The following is a 15,091-nucleotide window of genomic DNA, read 5'->3' on the forward strand; positions in this document are numbered from 1 at the left end:
TTACATAGTAGGTGAGGTTAAAAAAAGTCCAACCTATGTGTGTGATTATATGTCAGTATTACATTGTATATCCCTGTATGTTGTGGTCGTTCAGGTCTTATTTGACTTATATATATTTATGACAATGAGTTATGTTTATTCATATATGCAATGTTTTTGTTTCTACATTAAAATAATTGTTTGCAGGAACTGGCTTTGGAGTTTGATTGCGAAATGAAGAAACGTGAACATGAGTTTCGTGTACATCTTGATGAAATGAGCACCACGGTTCTGTCTCACGAGCTCAAGGTAGGCAGCCCTTAAACACTTATTGGGGCACCAATGCAGGGTCGCTCTCGAGCTGTCCTGTCTGTGTCTATAGACACAAACAGGGCGGCTCTGCCCCGCCCCAATCCCTCGTCACACGATTTGATTGAGCCAATGGCTCCCGCTGCTATGAATCTACCCAGTGACCAGTAAGAGTGTTGAGAGAGTCGGTGCTCCCATGCACAGTGCTATAGACACAGACTGGGAGGCTCAGGCCTGCCCCCCAATCCCTCATCACACGATTTGATTGAGCCAATGGCTCCTGCTGCTATCAATCTGCCCAGTGACCACTAAGAGTGCTGAGAGAGTTGGTACTCCCATGCACAGTGCTGGATCAATGTTGGGCTCAATCAAAACGTGTGATGAGGGATTGGGGGCAGGACAGAGCCTCCCTGTCTGTGTCTATAGACACAGACAGGGTGGCTTGGCCCTGCCCCAAATCCCTCGTCACATGATTTAATTGAGCCAATGACTCCCGCTGCTATCAATCTGCCCAGTGAGGAGGGAGAGTGCTGAGAGTGTCGGTGCTCCCATGCACAGTGCTGGATCAAAATTGGGCTCAGGTAAGTAAAAGATGAGGCTGCGGGGATCCTGCAGCACAGAAGGTTTTCTTACCTTAGTACACAGAATGCACGAAAGGAGAAGTACAGCCTATTTTTTCTAAACTCCTATGGATTACAAGATTCCAGTTTACTCTGCACTCCTGTGACTCGTTTTCAGCCGACAGCTAAAGCCCCCTGTCAGCTGACGTCACTCAGGCGGTCCAGGCTCTGGAAAGACCCCAACTATATTTTGGGATCCACCCAGATGCCAGCACTGGCAGTTGGATCAGCCTTTTAGCATGCCGCTGAGAGCCTGATCCAGCCCTTCCCGCTCCCTTCACAGCCCAGGGGCAGAGCAGAGAGCTGGTGGTTGACAGTGGCCACTCTCTGCTCAGATCGGAAGGGGAGAACTGAGCGATCTGCAGTGTTTAATTGCTCAGTTCTCAGGGTAGAGCTGGTGGGGGGACAGCTGTAGCTGGGATTGGTGCTGCAGCCATCTAGGTTAGTATGATTTTTTGGGGGGGATTCCCACACTTCTCTTTTAAGGTAGACAACCTTTAGGCTTCAGAACCACTTTAATTTTCAGCATGCTTGCCTGTTTCTGTCTTCCATGTTTTTTTTTTTTTTTTTTTGCTGTTTCCTGGGGCAATTAATTTTCAATTCCTGTCCCATTAACACCTTGTGTGTCACACTTTGATACACAAGGTCTTAATGGGACAGGAATTAAAAATAAATTGCCCCAGTCAGGGGTGTCACTAGGACAGGAAATAAACCACAGCATATTACACTAATTTTACCCTACATACATCAACACTGTCTGCCTGCTTGGAATGATAATTGCAATCCAGTCTTGTAGAACGAATTGGCCTTTGTTTAATATGACATATTACACTATTTATATACACTGCCTACTGTATATTAGCACAATTATTTTCCACGACAGTCAGTTGCTGTCTGAGATGCCCTTATTGCACTTATAGCTTGTTTAGACTGACATGTGTCCTCTTCTCTGCCTGGCTTGTGTTATAAGGTGAAGTTGCTGACTAAGGAATTGGATATTTTGAGGGAAATGGAACTAAAAGGCGCTGAGTCTCTCCAGCAAGAGGAATCAGCCAACCATAAACTGCATGAGGCCCTGAGACAAAAAGACTTTGAAATGAAAGATTTTTTGGCGGTTAAAAAGGCACGGTATGTACTGCAGGTAGTGGGGCCTATGTAACAATTTTTATGGAGTAGACACTTAGGCCCCTTTCACATTGAGGCGTTTTTCATGCGGTACATCGCTAAAAATAGCGCTGCTATACCGCATGAAAAAACCTGCCCTGTAGTGTTCAATGTGAAAGCCCAAAGGCTTTCACACTGAAGCGGTGCGCTAGCAGGAGCGCTCCAAAAGTCCTGCTAGCCGCATCTTTACTGCGGTATAGGAGCGGTGTGTTCACTGCTCCTATACCGCGCCTTCCCATTGAAATCAATGGGAAAGCACGGGAATACCGCGGTAATACCGCATCACTAGCGCCCGAATATCGCGGTAAATATGACGGTATAGCCGCGCTACAAATAGCGTGGCTTTACCGTCACCGCGGCTCCACGCCTCAATGTGAAAGAGGTCTTAGGCCTGTTTCACACAGGCTTCAGCATGTTATAAGAGCAGTGTGAATGGCAAGCTTTGACAAAGCATTTGCAGAGCTTTCAGCAAGCTTTGTTGAAGCTGTTAAAGTACCATTCAGCTCCAGTTTGTAAATGTTGAACACAGAACCCAATGGCAGTGTTGATTGCCACTTTAAACATGCTGCTAACAGGCTTCAGAACTTCTTGAAGCTTGTTTGAAGCCTGCTAGCAGCATGGTTAACGTGTCCACTAGTAATCCCATTAGGATCTGCTTATAACGTTTACAAACTGGAGCTGAAGTGTACTTTCAAAGCTTCAGGCTGGTTTCGGATGCAGCTCACAGCAGGGGTCCGGTGCGTCCCTGTTCTCCATTTCAGGGACAAATCAGGCCTGAATTTTTGCCTGAATTCGGACCTAAAAGAGAGCTAAAGACACACAGGACCCCTGAGCAAACCGCTCTGCAGCCGCCCCGGAGATGTGTGAACCAACTCCATTGTGAGCCGGTCACAGTCTCCTGTCATGCGAATTGGATGCGGGGAACAACAAAGCTTGCTGAAAGCTCTTCTAATGCTTTGTGATTTGCTGTTCACAAAACTGCACTGCATTTATTTTAAAGAGGAATAAACCCTCGTAAAAAAAAAAACCCTGCAAGACAAAGGCATAATGAGCTAGTATGCATAGCATACTAGCTCATTATTTATTACTTACCTCAGATTGAAGCCCCCACAGCAGTCCACGTCTCCCCCTCCGGCCGCCGACATGTCGTCCTGGAGTTACTTCCGGGTATCGTGGCTCCGGTGCTGTGATTGGCCAGAGCCGCAATGACGTCACGCAATTCTGGTAACGGCACACAGACTGAAGCAACGGCACATAGGTGCCATTGCTTGAGTTTGCCCCAGTGCGCATTTGCCGATGACATCAGCACATGCAGGGGAGAGGGGATATTTCCTGAACCGTGTAGGTTTAGCAGATATCCTGGGCAACTACAGGTAAGCCTTAAAGCGGGAGTTCACCCAATGTTGTTTTTTTTTCTCTTTTCCCCTTAGATGGATGCTCGTTTTGTCTAGGGGAATCGGCTAGTTCATGGGTGCTCAACCTGTGGCTCTCCAGCTGTTGCGGAACTACAATTCCCATGAGGCATTGCAAGCCGCTGACAGGTACAAGCATGTCTCCCAAAGGCTGAGGCATTATGGGAATTGTAGTTTTGCAACAGCTGGAGAGCCACAGGTTGAGCACCCATGGGCTAGTTGTTTTAAAATATGAGCTGTACTTACCGTTTTCGAGATGCATCTTCTCCGTCACTTCCGGGTATGGGTCTTCGGGAGTAAGCGTTCCTTCTTGATTGACAGTCTTCCGAGAGGCTTCCGACGGTCGCATCCATCGCGTCACTAGTAGCCGAAAAAAGCCGAACGTCGGTGCGACTCTATACTGCGCCTGCGCACCGACGTTCAGCTTCTTTCGGAAAATCGTGACGCGATGGATGCGACCGTCGGAAGCCGCTCGGAAGACTGTCAATCAAAATAGGAACGCCCAGTCCCGCAGCCCATACCCGGAAGCGACGGAGAAGATGCATCTCGTAAACGGTAAGTACAGCTCATATTAACAACTAGCCGATTCCCCTAGACAAAACGAGCATCCATCTAAGGGTAAAAAGTGTTATGTACGGGTGAACCCCCGCTTTAATATAGGCTTACCTGTAGCATAAAGTTGTAAAAAAGGGTTTCCAACCACTTTAATAACCACACTAAAACCACAGCTTTTAAAAGGAGTCCGGTGAAGTTTTTTTCAGGTGTGAACTTAAAATCTCACCTGAACCGGACTGAAAAACACTCAGGACTGTTTTTTAAAACGGACCGCAGCGGGCCCACAGATATGTGAACCAGTTTCATAGAAAAGTCTACCAGTTCACATGTAATGCGAATTGGATGCGGTTTAAAATGCATTCAGTTGGCATATATGTGAACAGAGCCTAAAAAGCTGAAGCCGTGTGAAACAGAACAGAGCTTAAGTCTAATATTTTATTGCTAGCATTTACCTAGCACAAGCATTTTATTCTGCCATGTCCTGGCTCCAGATGTCTGTACAGTTTTATGTTCCTACCGCAGGAAGCAAGTAAACAGTCCAATTTAGTTAGAAGGCAAGTAACAAACCAGTATGTTTTTTTATTTATTTTTTAATTGCTGTAAGAAGATTCAACACCACACTGTGGTGAGGACCTTCTTAGCTGGAATAATTGTTAGTCCTGTTGGCCTATTTATATGTCAAGCATGCACAGCGCAAGCTATAAACTCCAGAGCCACGCCATGCAAGAAATGTAGTTTGCAGTACAGAGGATTCAGTACCGTAGGCCCTATAGTGAGCCCAGCTGTAATCACAGCTCTTTAGTTGTCGCTTGTTCCCAGTCTTTGGGGTAGATTCAGATAGAAGATATGACGGCGTATCTCCAGATACGCCGTCGCATCTATGCGCCTGATTCATAGAATCAGTTACGCATAGATTTCCCTAAGATGCGACCGGCGTAACTGTTTTACACCGTCGTATCTTAGGCTGCATATTTACGCTGGCCGCTAGGTGGCGCTTCCATAGATTTACGCAAGGAATATGCAAATGAGCTAGATACACCCGTTTAATAAACGTACGTCCGGCCGGCGCATTTTTTTACGTCGTTTGCATTAGGCTTTTTTCGGCGTATAGTTACCCCTGCTATATGAGGCGTAGCTAATGTTAAGTATGGCCGTTGTTCCGGCGCCGAGTTTTGAATTTTTTACGTCGTTTGCATAAGTCGTTCGCGAATACGGCTGTATGTCATTTACGTTCACGTCGAATCCAATACGTCCTTGCGGCGTAATTTGGAGCAATGCACACTGGGATATTTTACGGACGGCGCATCTGCGGGTCAAAAAAAACGTGAAAAACGCAGGGTCAAGTAAAATTTAAATAAAACACGCCCCCAACATCCCCATTTGAATTAGGCGGGCTTACGCCGCCACACATACGTTACGCAGCCGTAACTAAGGGCGCAAGTTCTTTCTGAGTACAGAACTTGCGTCCAAAGTTACAGCGGCGTAACGTATCGGAGATACGTTACGCCCGCAGAAAGATGCGCGCATCTTTCTGAATCTACTTCTTTGACTCTATCCCATGGTGTGTCTATAACTACACCTGTAGCATGTCCAATCTTCTGTAGCATTACATATACTAAATATTATATGCAACCCTTGTTGACATCAAGATCCACAGTTGAGGCTCATTATACCTCCTAACTGGGTAACAAAGACTATAGACCTTTCATAGACTATCCCAATTTGCTTATTATGTAAACCGTAAAACCTACATTATTGGAGCAAATAAAAAGATGTTGCCCGAGGCAACCACTCAAACCATTCTGTATATTATAATTGTCTTTTTCCCCTGACAGTTGTGACACTATCTGCTTATCTTGGAATAGATTCTATTTTCTGTTGAATGAATAGAGCCATTTTCTGTACTCCCACCAGACCATTGTGATAAGAAATAACTTGGACTGTATCTTGTGTTGTAGAATAAAAGAGCTGGAGGGTAACGTGCAGAAATTGCAGCATCAGCTGGAAAGACAGGAGAAAACTTTTCAACTGAAGTAAGTTCATGTCATGCATTGCTGGAATGCAGAAGGTATTTCTCTTTTAATTTCTGTCTGTACATCCACCGAGGTTGATTCACTTTACTGACTATTGTCGATGCACGATCTGAAAATCGTAGGAAAAATTCAGTTTTCGAAGTGATCGTACGATTATCGGATCGTTAACACAGAGCTTTCGAGAGCCGATCATGACAGCTCATCTGATATTATTCTATCAGACGTGCACGGAAACCTTTTTCGTATGATGCCAGATCGTACGATTTTTGTTTAATCAGTACAGCTATCCTTCAAAAAATGCAATACAAATCATAAGACTTCACTTCCGAATTTTTATTTTGTCATACGAGAATTTTGGTGACTTTAGTAAACCCATCAGATTCGACGTGCGATTAGAATGCAAAAAGAAAACGAACAGACGATCATTCGTCCGATAATCTCATTGTGTGTACGGGGCTTAAATTTTAGAGTTGCAACCAGAAAGAGGTGAAGGTAAATCTTCTGATGGGCAATTGTCCAACAGGGGAATTCCCTTCACTTTGTAGAGATTTCATCTCACTTCCTGTTGAGTCTCTGCGACAAAAACAACAACAAGACACTGACAGCAAGAGATAGATTGACAGTGATTGTAAGGCCCCTTTCACACTGATTGACCGATCAGGTCCGCTTGTCCGTTTTTCAGGCGGAGCCGATCAGACCATCCATAGCTCTCTATGGAGCATTGAATGTCAGTGAATGACACCCGCCGGCATCCAATCCTGTCTTCTAAAACCAGACGGATGGGGATCCATCCATAGATGCACACAGTGTGACTCGCTCCTCCCTGCCTCCTCACAGGAGTTGATTGAAAGCAGCAGGAGCCAAAGGCTCTCGCTGCTGCCTTTGTGTCTTGTGGATGCAGGAAGAGAGGAGAAGAGATACAACCAGGCTCAGTGCTGAATTGATACAGTGCTCAGGTAAGTGTTTAGGGGGGTGCACAGCAAGGAATTTTTTTATTTTTATTTTTTTACCTTAATACAGGGAATGCATTAAAGCAGATGTGCCACGGGAAAATAATATTAAAAGCCAGCAGCTACAAATACTGCAGCTGCTGACTTTTAATATTAGGACACTTACCTGTCCTGGAGTCCAGCGCTGATCGCAGCAGAGCACGAGCGATCGCTCGTCTCTCTGCTGCTCCCCCCGCCATCCACGCTGAGGGAACCAGGAAATGAAGCGCTGCGGCTTCACTGCCCGGTTCCCTACAGCGCATGCGCGAGTCGCGCCGCGCCAACCGATTGGCTCCCGCTGTGTGCTGGGAGCCGAGTGTTCCCAGCACACAACGGGCGACAGACGGGATGTGACGGAATGCCTGTCTTTTGCCCGTAGCGTGTGGCCGGAAGTGGGTGCAAATACCTGTCTTTAGAAAGGTGTCAAATGTGACACGGGAGGGGGGGAGGGTTCCGATCAGCGGGACTCCACTTTAGGGTGGAGAACCGCTTTAAGGTAAAAAAAAAAATTCATTTATAGTCACGGTAATTTTTCTCTATTCTATCCAAAACAAAAAAGAAATGCTTGCTATGCATACTTTTTCAAGTGAACGTGTTGGTTTGCCCTGAATGGGGAAAACACAGGTTCCCTTTTAAAAGGGCGTTTATTTATTATTTGGCTTGAATTCTACTTTAATGAGTGTACTGATGAGATAAGATTCACTCTTTAGCCCTGGGGTGCTAAGCCTTTTAAAGAGTGAGGACCATTTAAGTAATTTGGTAACTGATCGCGTGCTACAATGAGAAGGAGAGGGGGAGAAGCCAGCTTTCAGTGATTGCATGAGGAAAATGGAGAGGATCCGTTCCTGTATCTGCGGCCCGCCTGTGCAAGTGTAAAACAGAATGTGACAGGAAGGCCACACGGACCCCTGGAGCATGGGGTGGGGCCACCATTGCTAATCCTCACGTTACATCAGTGGGTGTGAGGTTTGGTAAAAACATGTCTCAACTATGGGGTTTTATAACCCTCCAAACCACAAATGTAAATGAGCCCTTACTGTCCTGAGCCCCCTATCACACTGATGCACTGGAGTTTACCAGCACCGCAGGTGCAGCGCAGTGCACTTGCGTCTTTACTGCGGGTTAGCTCAACTTTGCTATAGACTTCTATTATATGTTTCAAGTGTGGGGCACTCTCAGAAAGCGCACCAAAACTGCATTCAGGAGTTTTGGTGAGCTTTCCGAAAGTGCATCAAACCTGCAGGATATAATAGAAATGCACTTCCCTGGTTTGCAGTCAAGGGCAACATCAGAGGGCTCCGAGGGCCACAGGTTGAGCACCCTTTTAAGGCTTTAGCCTTATTAAATACACACAGGTTTATAAAAATGTTTTGCGTTTACCATTTTTTGGCATACAGGCCTGCTTGTGTGTAAAATACAGGCTCCTGCAGACTTTTCCCCCAGCCCCATATAGAGGTACAAATCTAAAGTTACTGGACTGAAGGAAGTAAACCATGGACTACAAGTGCGGTGACCACACTTGTGCTCTAATGAGATTTATGAGGCTCTCCTTGCTTCTGTGACAGATGGGACTTGTAGCCTTTGCATTCACAGATCTCTGGGTGGATTTGTCCATGGATGACGTATCTGCAGGAGTGGAGCCACACCAAAGTCAAGTGCAGACAGAAAAGTGGGAGAAGAACCCCAAAATTAAGATAAGTTGAGGAGGGAATGTGACCATGGCTCATGTTATACCCTAAATATGGGTGTAACATAAAACATGGTCACAAAGTTGGACTAAGCTTTTAAACTATCACAACAGCCATTGAGATCCTTTAGGTCCTTCGCTTGTAGCCTTCACTGGCGATTACCAAATGCACCTTTTCACGGTGATCCCTTAAGATACAAAGGCGTTAATTTAGGGCGGCGTAGCGTAGCCTGTTTAGGCTACGCCGCCGTAATTTAGCTAGGCTACTATTGATTCTCAATATACTTACCTGCTAATTTACGGCGGTGTAGCCTAAAACGAGCGGGCGTAAGGGCGCCTAATTCAAATGGGTTGGGGGGGGGCGTGTTTCATGGTAATGAGGCTTGACCTTTTTTGTCACTGCGCATGCGCCAGGCGACTACATTTCCCAGTGTGCATTGCGGCTAAGTACGCCGTACGGGCCTATTGATTTCGACGTGGACGTAAACCCCGATTCGCGGACGACTTACGCAAACGACGTAAAAATTTCGAATTTCGCGGTGGGAACGGCGGCCATACTTAACATTACTATTCCACTAGAGCCTAGCACTAACTTTACACGGCCTATCTCTTACGTAAACGGCGTAAAAGTACTGCGTCGGCCTGGCGTACGTTCGTGAATCGGCGTATCCCCTCATTTACATAATCTACGCCGGACGCAATGGAAGCGCCATCTAGTGGCCATCAGAAAAATTGCAATCTAAGATAGGACGGCGCAAGCCGTCGTATCTTAGATATGTTTAAGCGTATCTCTGTTAGAGAATACACTTAAACATAAGTCGGTGCAGATTCAGAGTTAGGTTGGCTTATCTGTAGATAAGCCGGCCTAACTCTTTCTGAATCTACCTAAAAGTCAGTAGTCAGGGGTGTACATATGTCGCAGGCACAATGCTCTACATCGCGGTGTGGCAAAAATGTTGCCAGCTGTCACACTCAGCAGGCAGCCCACCAAAAGCAACCCTTCTAACTGAAGTACACATGGTTGTTGTGGCATGGGGTTTTAGGGGTTTAAACAGGTGGTATGGAGGTGATATAACCTCTCTCCTCTGCCTTTTAAATGCCCTCTGAAGAGCATTCCTCAGCGGATCACCATCAGAGGATAAAGCTGGTGTAAGCGAGCGATTACTATGACAACTTATTGATAATGGTGCAGGCCAGGTAACATGCAGAACTAATTACACTGTGTGCCTGAGAAAGTGGGGGAGCGTATAATAATCAATTACTGTATGGTACATAAAAATTGGCAGGCATGGGAATGTTGGAAGACAGCCAATGCTTTGGCGCACGTAGCTGGTATTCAGATAAATTGGACAGCTGGGTTCCCTATCCCTTTTTTCATTGTGGCAGAGAATGCAGATCACATCATTAAAGTGTATGTAAATCGTAACAGGGAACTTCCTTTATTTAGTGAGTTTTAATCTTTTAAAGGGTTAGTTCACCTTTAGCATAACATTTATTTTGCAGGTAAGGGGTGACGTTGCTAATCGAGGCCCAGCTATTACTGTTTACCTTCATCATCACAGAAGTAAGCTCCCAAACTCTAAGCTCAAAGCTACTGCATTGGGGGGGGAGCACACGTGAGGGGGTTTGAATCAGAGAAAGAGCTCCATCCTGTGATAGGGAAGGTAAACTGCAATAGCTAGGCCTTTCTTGGCAATGTCCTAGCAATGTTCTGGGGCAGGGGTGTCAAACTCAAACTCAATTTCATTGTGGGTCGCATCAGCATAATGATTGCCCTCAAAAGGGCCGGTTGTATCTGTAAGATTAGATGTTCAGCGCATCCCCTTCCCTTACATTAGATGTCAAGACCCACCCCACCATCAGAAGTTGAGTCCCCTACTCTCCCTTACATCACAGTGCATCCCCTTTCCTTATGCTGCTGCTGGGAAGAAGCTGGATGCATTGCTTGAAAGCAGAAAGTAAGGGTCCGGAGAAGGACCAGAGGAGGGCTGGGGCTCTACTGCAGTTGCAGGAGAGGTGCAAGGGCCACATGAAATCGCTTGGAGGGCCGGATTCGGCCCGAGGGCCTTGTGTTTGACACCTGTGTTCTGGGGTTTAAGGTCAGGCTTCATGAGATGCGCAAAAGTCCTACACTTGTAGCAAGGGCAGTATTCAACTCAACTGCACAGTTTGTTTTTATCTACAGATGTCTCTTATGTGCATAGGTAGTTTAAAGATATATTCCAAGCATTGTATATTTTTACATATTGTACTTACATGGGTCCAGCCTGGAACAGTGTACTTATGTATAGTATATTCCTTACTTGCCCGATGCCTCTGGAAGCTGAAAATCGCAGTGATAGACACAGGGCTGGTGCAAGGATTTTTGACACCCTAGGCGCGCCCTGGCTCTGCCCCTGTCTCCAGTTGGCGGGGTGGAGATTGGAGTTGGCGGGGTGGAGATTTTTGTGGCACCTCTGCACCTCTTTACCTGTTGCTTTAGCCGTGGTCTGCAGGCCAGCACCTGCGCCTCTGGATTTTTCCTGAACACAAATGGTGGCGGCACCGACTCGTTTCCTCATGCCAGCCGTGGTCCGCAGGTATATGGACAGGTGTAAAGAAAGAGGGCTAAGGGGGTACTAGATCCATATAAACTATAAATAAGAGAAGTAGGACTTTAAGGGCGGACTTTAAAGGTGCCAGTAAAGGAATCAACATAAATAGAAAAAATATATAATTTTAATGTACATAAATATTGTCTACTTTTATAACTGTGTACATTAAAATTATATATTTTTTTTATATATTTTATATATTTTTTCTATTTATGTTGATTCCTTTTTTGGTACCTTTCAAGTCCGCCCTTAAAGTCCTACTTCTCTTATTTAAGGTATATGGGCAGGCTAGGGTAGTATATGGGCAGGCTAGGGTAGTATATGGGCAGGCTAGGGTAGTATGTGGGCAGGCTAGGGTAGTATATGGACTGGTTAGGGTAGTATATGGACTGGCTAGGGTAGTATATGGACTGGCTAGGGTAGTATATGGACTGGCTAGGGTAGTATATGGACTGGCTAGGGTAGTATATGGACTGGCTAGGGTAGTATATGGACTGGCTGGGGTAGTATATGGACTGGCTGGGGTAGTATACGGACTGGCTGGGGTAGTATATTGGGCAGGCTAGGGTAGTATATGGACTGGCTAGGGTAGTATATGGGCAGGCTAGGGTAGTATATGGACAGGCTCGGGTAGTATATAGACAGGTTAGGGTAGTATATAGACAAGCTAGGGTAGTGTATAGACAGGCTAGGGTAGTGTATAGACAGGCTAGGGTAGTGTATAGACAGGCTAGGGTAGTGTATAGACAGGCTAGGGTAGTATATGGGCAGGCTAGGGTAGTATATGGGCAGGCTAGGGTAGTATATGGGCAGGCTAGGGTAGTATATGGGCAGGCTAGGGTAGTATATGGGCAGGCTAGGGTAGTGTATGGACAGGCTAGGGTAGTGTATAGACAGGCTAGGGTAGTGTATAGACAGGCTAGGGTAGTGTATAGACAGGCTAGGGTAGTGTATAGACAGGCTAGGGTAGTGTATAGACAGGCTAGGGTAGTATATAGACAGGCTAGGGTAGTATATAGACAGGCTAGGCACCAGTCCCTGGCAGCAGGATGCAGTGCAGGCGGAGGCCTACTACCCGTGTGTGTCAGTCATGGGGCAGTGAGGAGTACTGGCTTCCGGGGGGGGGGGGGTCCGTTGCAGACACTCCCAGCTGTAGAGCACCCCCTGCAGCCGGTGCGGAGTTGGGGCTCAGAAGTGTATGTGTGGGGGGAGGGGTGACCTGTACACGCATCACTGGGGATCCTCAGTGGGAGATCAGCTGTCACCGACACCGCTCACTCAGCTGCCATTACCCGGGATGCCGAGATTCACCATCTGCCTGCCTGGACCGGGGAAGACACAGAGTTTCTCACGGTCAGAAGTCCGCTTTCCTTCTCAGGCTGTCCCCAGCCAGGAAATAAGCAGGAGGCACCTCTGATGTGCGCTCTTGGCCAGCGCCTACCTTGCCTATAGGTAGCGCCAGCCCTGGATAGACACCGCTACTCCAGTGACCTCCACTTTAGGGTCCTGTGCTCAGCAGCTGGCCTGATGCATTGTATACAAAGAGAAACGGCACTTCTAAGTGCAATACACCAGAGATTTATTAGCACAAACGGTTAAAAACATTTAGACAGGTAAGTAGAGAGCAGGCCCTGTGGAAGTGCGGCAGCTCTCCAGTCCCTTCACAGCTGCTGGTCGGCTATGCATGCCTGGTGATTGCAGTTACAGGAGCCCTGCAGGATACATCATCCTTTACATAACTGCTATATACTTACCTGTGAAAGTGTTTTTAACCATTTGTGCTAATAAATATCTGCTGTATTGCACTTAGAATCGCCTTCTCTTTTTGTATTCCTTATGTCAGAACTTGCTTCCCCTGGCTGGAGTGGAGTCTCCTTACACACCTCCCTGGATGGGAGTGCACCAGTTATTTTTCTGTGGTTATTTTTCATGCAGTAGCACCCTATGAATCCCTTTTTAGTTCCTAATGCATTGTGAACACAGGAGGTTGCTTGCTGAGCACAGGCACCATTTAGAGCAGGGGTCTCAAACTGGCGGCCCTCCAGCTGTTGTGAAACTACAAGTCCCATCATGCCTCTGCCTGTGGGAGTCATGCTTGGAACTGTCAGCCTTGCAATGCCTCATGGGAATTGTAGTTTTCCAACAGCAGGAGGGCCGCCAGTTTGAGACCCCTGATTTAGAGAATGGAGAGGTCACACTCTCCACCTCATCCAATCAGAGGACGCTTTGCGTTCTTTGAGAAAAAGGAAAACATTTTGCTGAGCGGCTGCCCTCTTGTGTTCACAATGCATCAGGCCAGTCGCTCAGCACATGACCTGGAAGTAAGTGGAGATCACCTACTTGATCATTTTGACCTGTGGTTTCACTGAAAATGACCTCTGCTGATGCCTTTTTTATTAGTTCAGTTGCACACATTTCTGACAGGTTCACATATAAATGACTGTGATTTTCTGCTTTATAATATATATTATTGCGTACTAAAGAGCTGGGAAATTTGTTAGGTCAGGTCTTGACAGGGCCATGACTATCAGTTCTCCTTTGCACTCAAAGTGTGGTGTTTGGTTAATTGGACTAAAATAGCTTCATATTACATTTTAAATTTTGCATCAATTTGTAACATTTTTTTGAGAATTTTGCATTGGTCATTTATAGACACGAGAAGCTAGACCGCTGTGCACGGGAGAAAGAATCAGCACTGACTTTGATGAAGGAAGCTCACAGTGAACAGATCCAGCTGATGGAGAATCAGAAGAAGGAGCTGCAGAGGTGTGTGGAAACCCTGCAGATGGAGCAGCACAGGGCAACATGCAATCATCAGGCTGTACTGGAAGAGAAGGACAGCACCATCACAACGTGAGTAATTTCCTGCTCATCAGCTGAATTTTATTCTGGTGACATAATGGCTTTAAGATCAGCATTGCAATGCTATTCACCTGAAAACACCCCATCAGAACTATAGGGACACTTTGGGTGGATGGCGATAGGTGTACATTAACACGTATTTGGCTGAGCAGCATAATTTGAATATACAGCATCATCAAAGCCCCTCAGTAAATGTCAGTAAATGTCCCCTGATGTCTGCATGCTGTATTCCTGAAAATCTGTCAGCTGGAGCATTCTCAAGACGTCACTGGTAATATGAGCAGAGATGCGGCGGCATCATCAGAGGGATGGCACTTGGCTGGGTCTTCGTTTGTAAGTGCCAAATTATAAATCTACATGGAGGCTGAGTCTGCCATTCCCTACACAAATTTAAATGGCAGCAATACTACTGAGGGAAAATATAATACTGTGTGAATACATGTGTGTGTGTGTGTGTGTGTGTGTGTATATATGTATATATATATGTATGTATATATATATAATATACACACACAGCGGTGAAAATTATTTTATCCGCTGCAGATTTTGTAAGTTTGCCCACCTACAAGGAAATAAAGGGTACCGTATTTAATGGCGTATACCGCGCACTTTTTTGCCCTGAAAATCAGGGCAAAATTGTGGGTTAGCGATATACGCCGATGCCCGCTTCCCACGCCGAGTTTGAACCACTGCGCCGGCATATACCGAGCGTAGTACACTTGGGTAATGTCGGGCAGGCTCGGCTCCTCTCGCGGTCACGTCCTGGACGTACAGTACGTGACCGCGTGAGGAGCCGAGCCTGCCCGAGTGTACTGCGCTCGGTATATGCCAGCGCGGGGAGGACACTGCAGACGGACGCCGGACCCGACGAGGAGGACACCACCGAA

General features: G+C 46.4%; 1 protein-coding gene across 3 annotated transcripts in view; it reads left to right on the forward strand.

Moving 5' to 3' along the window:
- Window positions 1–15,091, forward strand: part of CCDC57 (coiled-coil domain containing 57) — an 85,245-nt gene that overhangs the window by 33,948 nt on the left and 36,206 nt on the right. For all 3 annotated transcript variants that reach the window (XM_040330781.1, XM_040330782.1, XM_040330780.1), the window contains exons 4-7: window positions 187–288; window positions 1,879–2,036; window positions 5,998–6,072; window positions 13,995–14,195. In XM_040330781.1, the coding sequence (XP_040186715.1) occupies window positions 187–288; window positions 1,879–2,036; window positions 5,998–6,072; window positions 13,995–14,195 (536 nt within the window). The remainder of the gene's footprint in view (window positions 1–186; window positions 289–1,878; window positions 2,037–5,997; window positions 6,073–13,994; window positions 14,196–15,091) is intronic.

This window comes from Rana temporaria, chromosome 12 (genome assembly GCF_905171775.1).
Source record: "Rana temporaria chromosome 12, aRanTem1.1, whole genome shotgun sequence".
In the NCBI taxonomy this organism is placed as follows: Eukaryota; Metazoa; Chordata; class Amphibia; order Anura; family Ranidae; genus Rana; species Rana temporaria.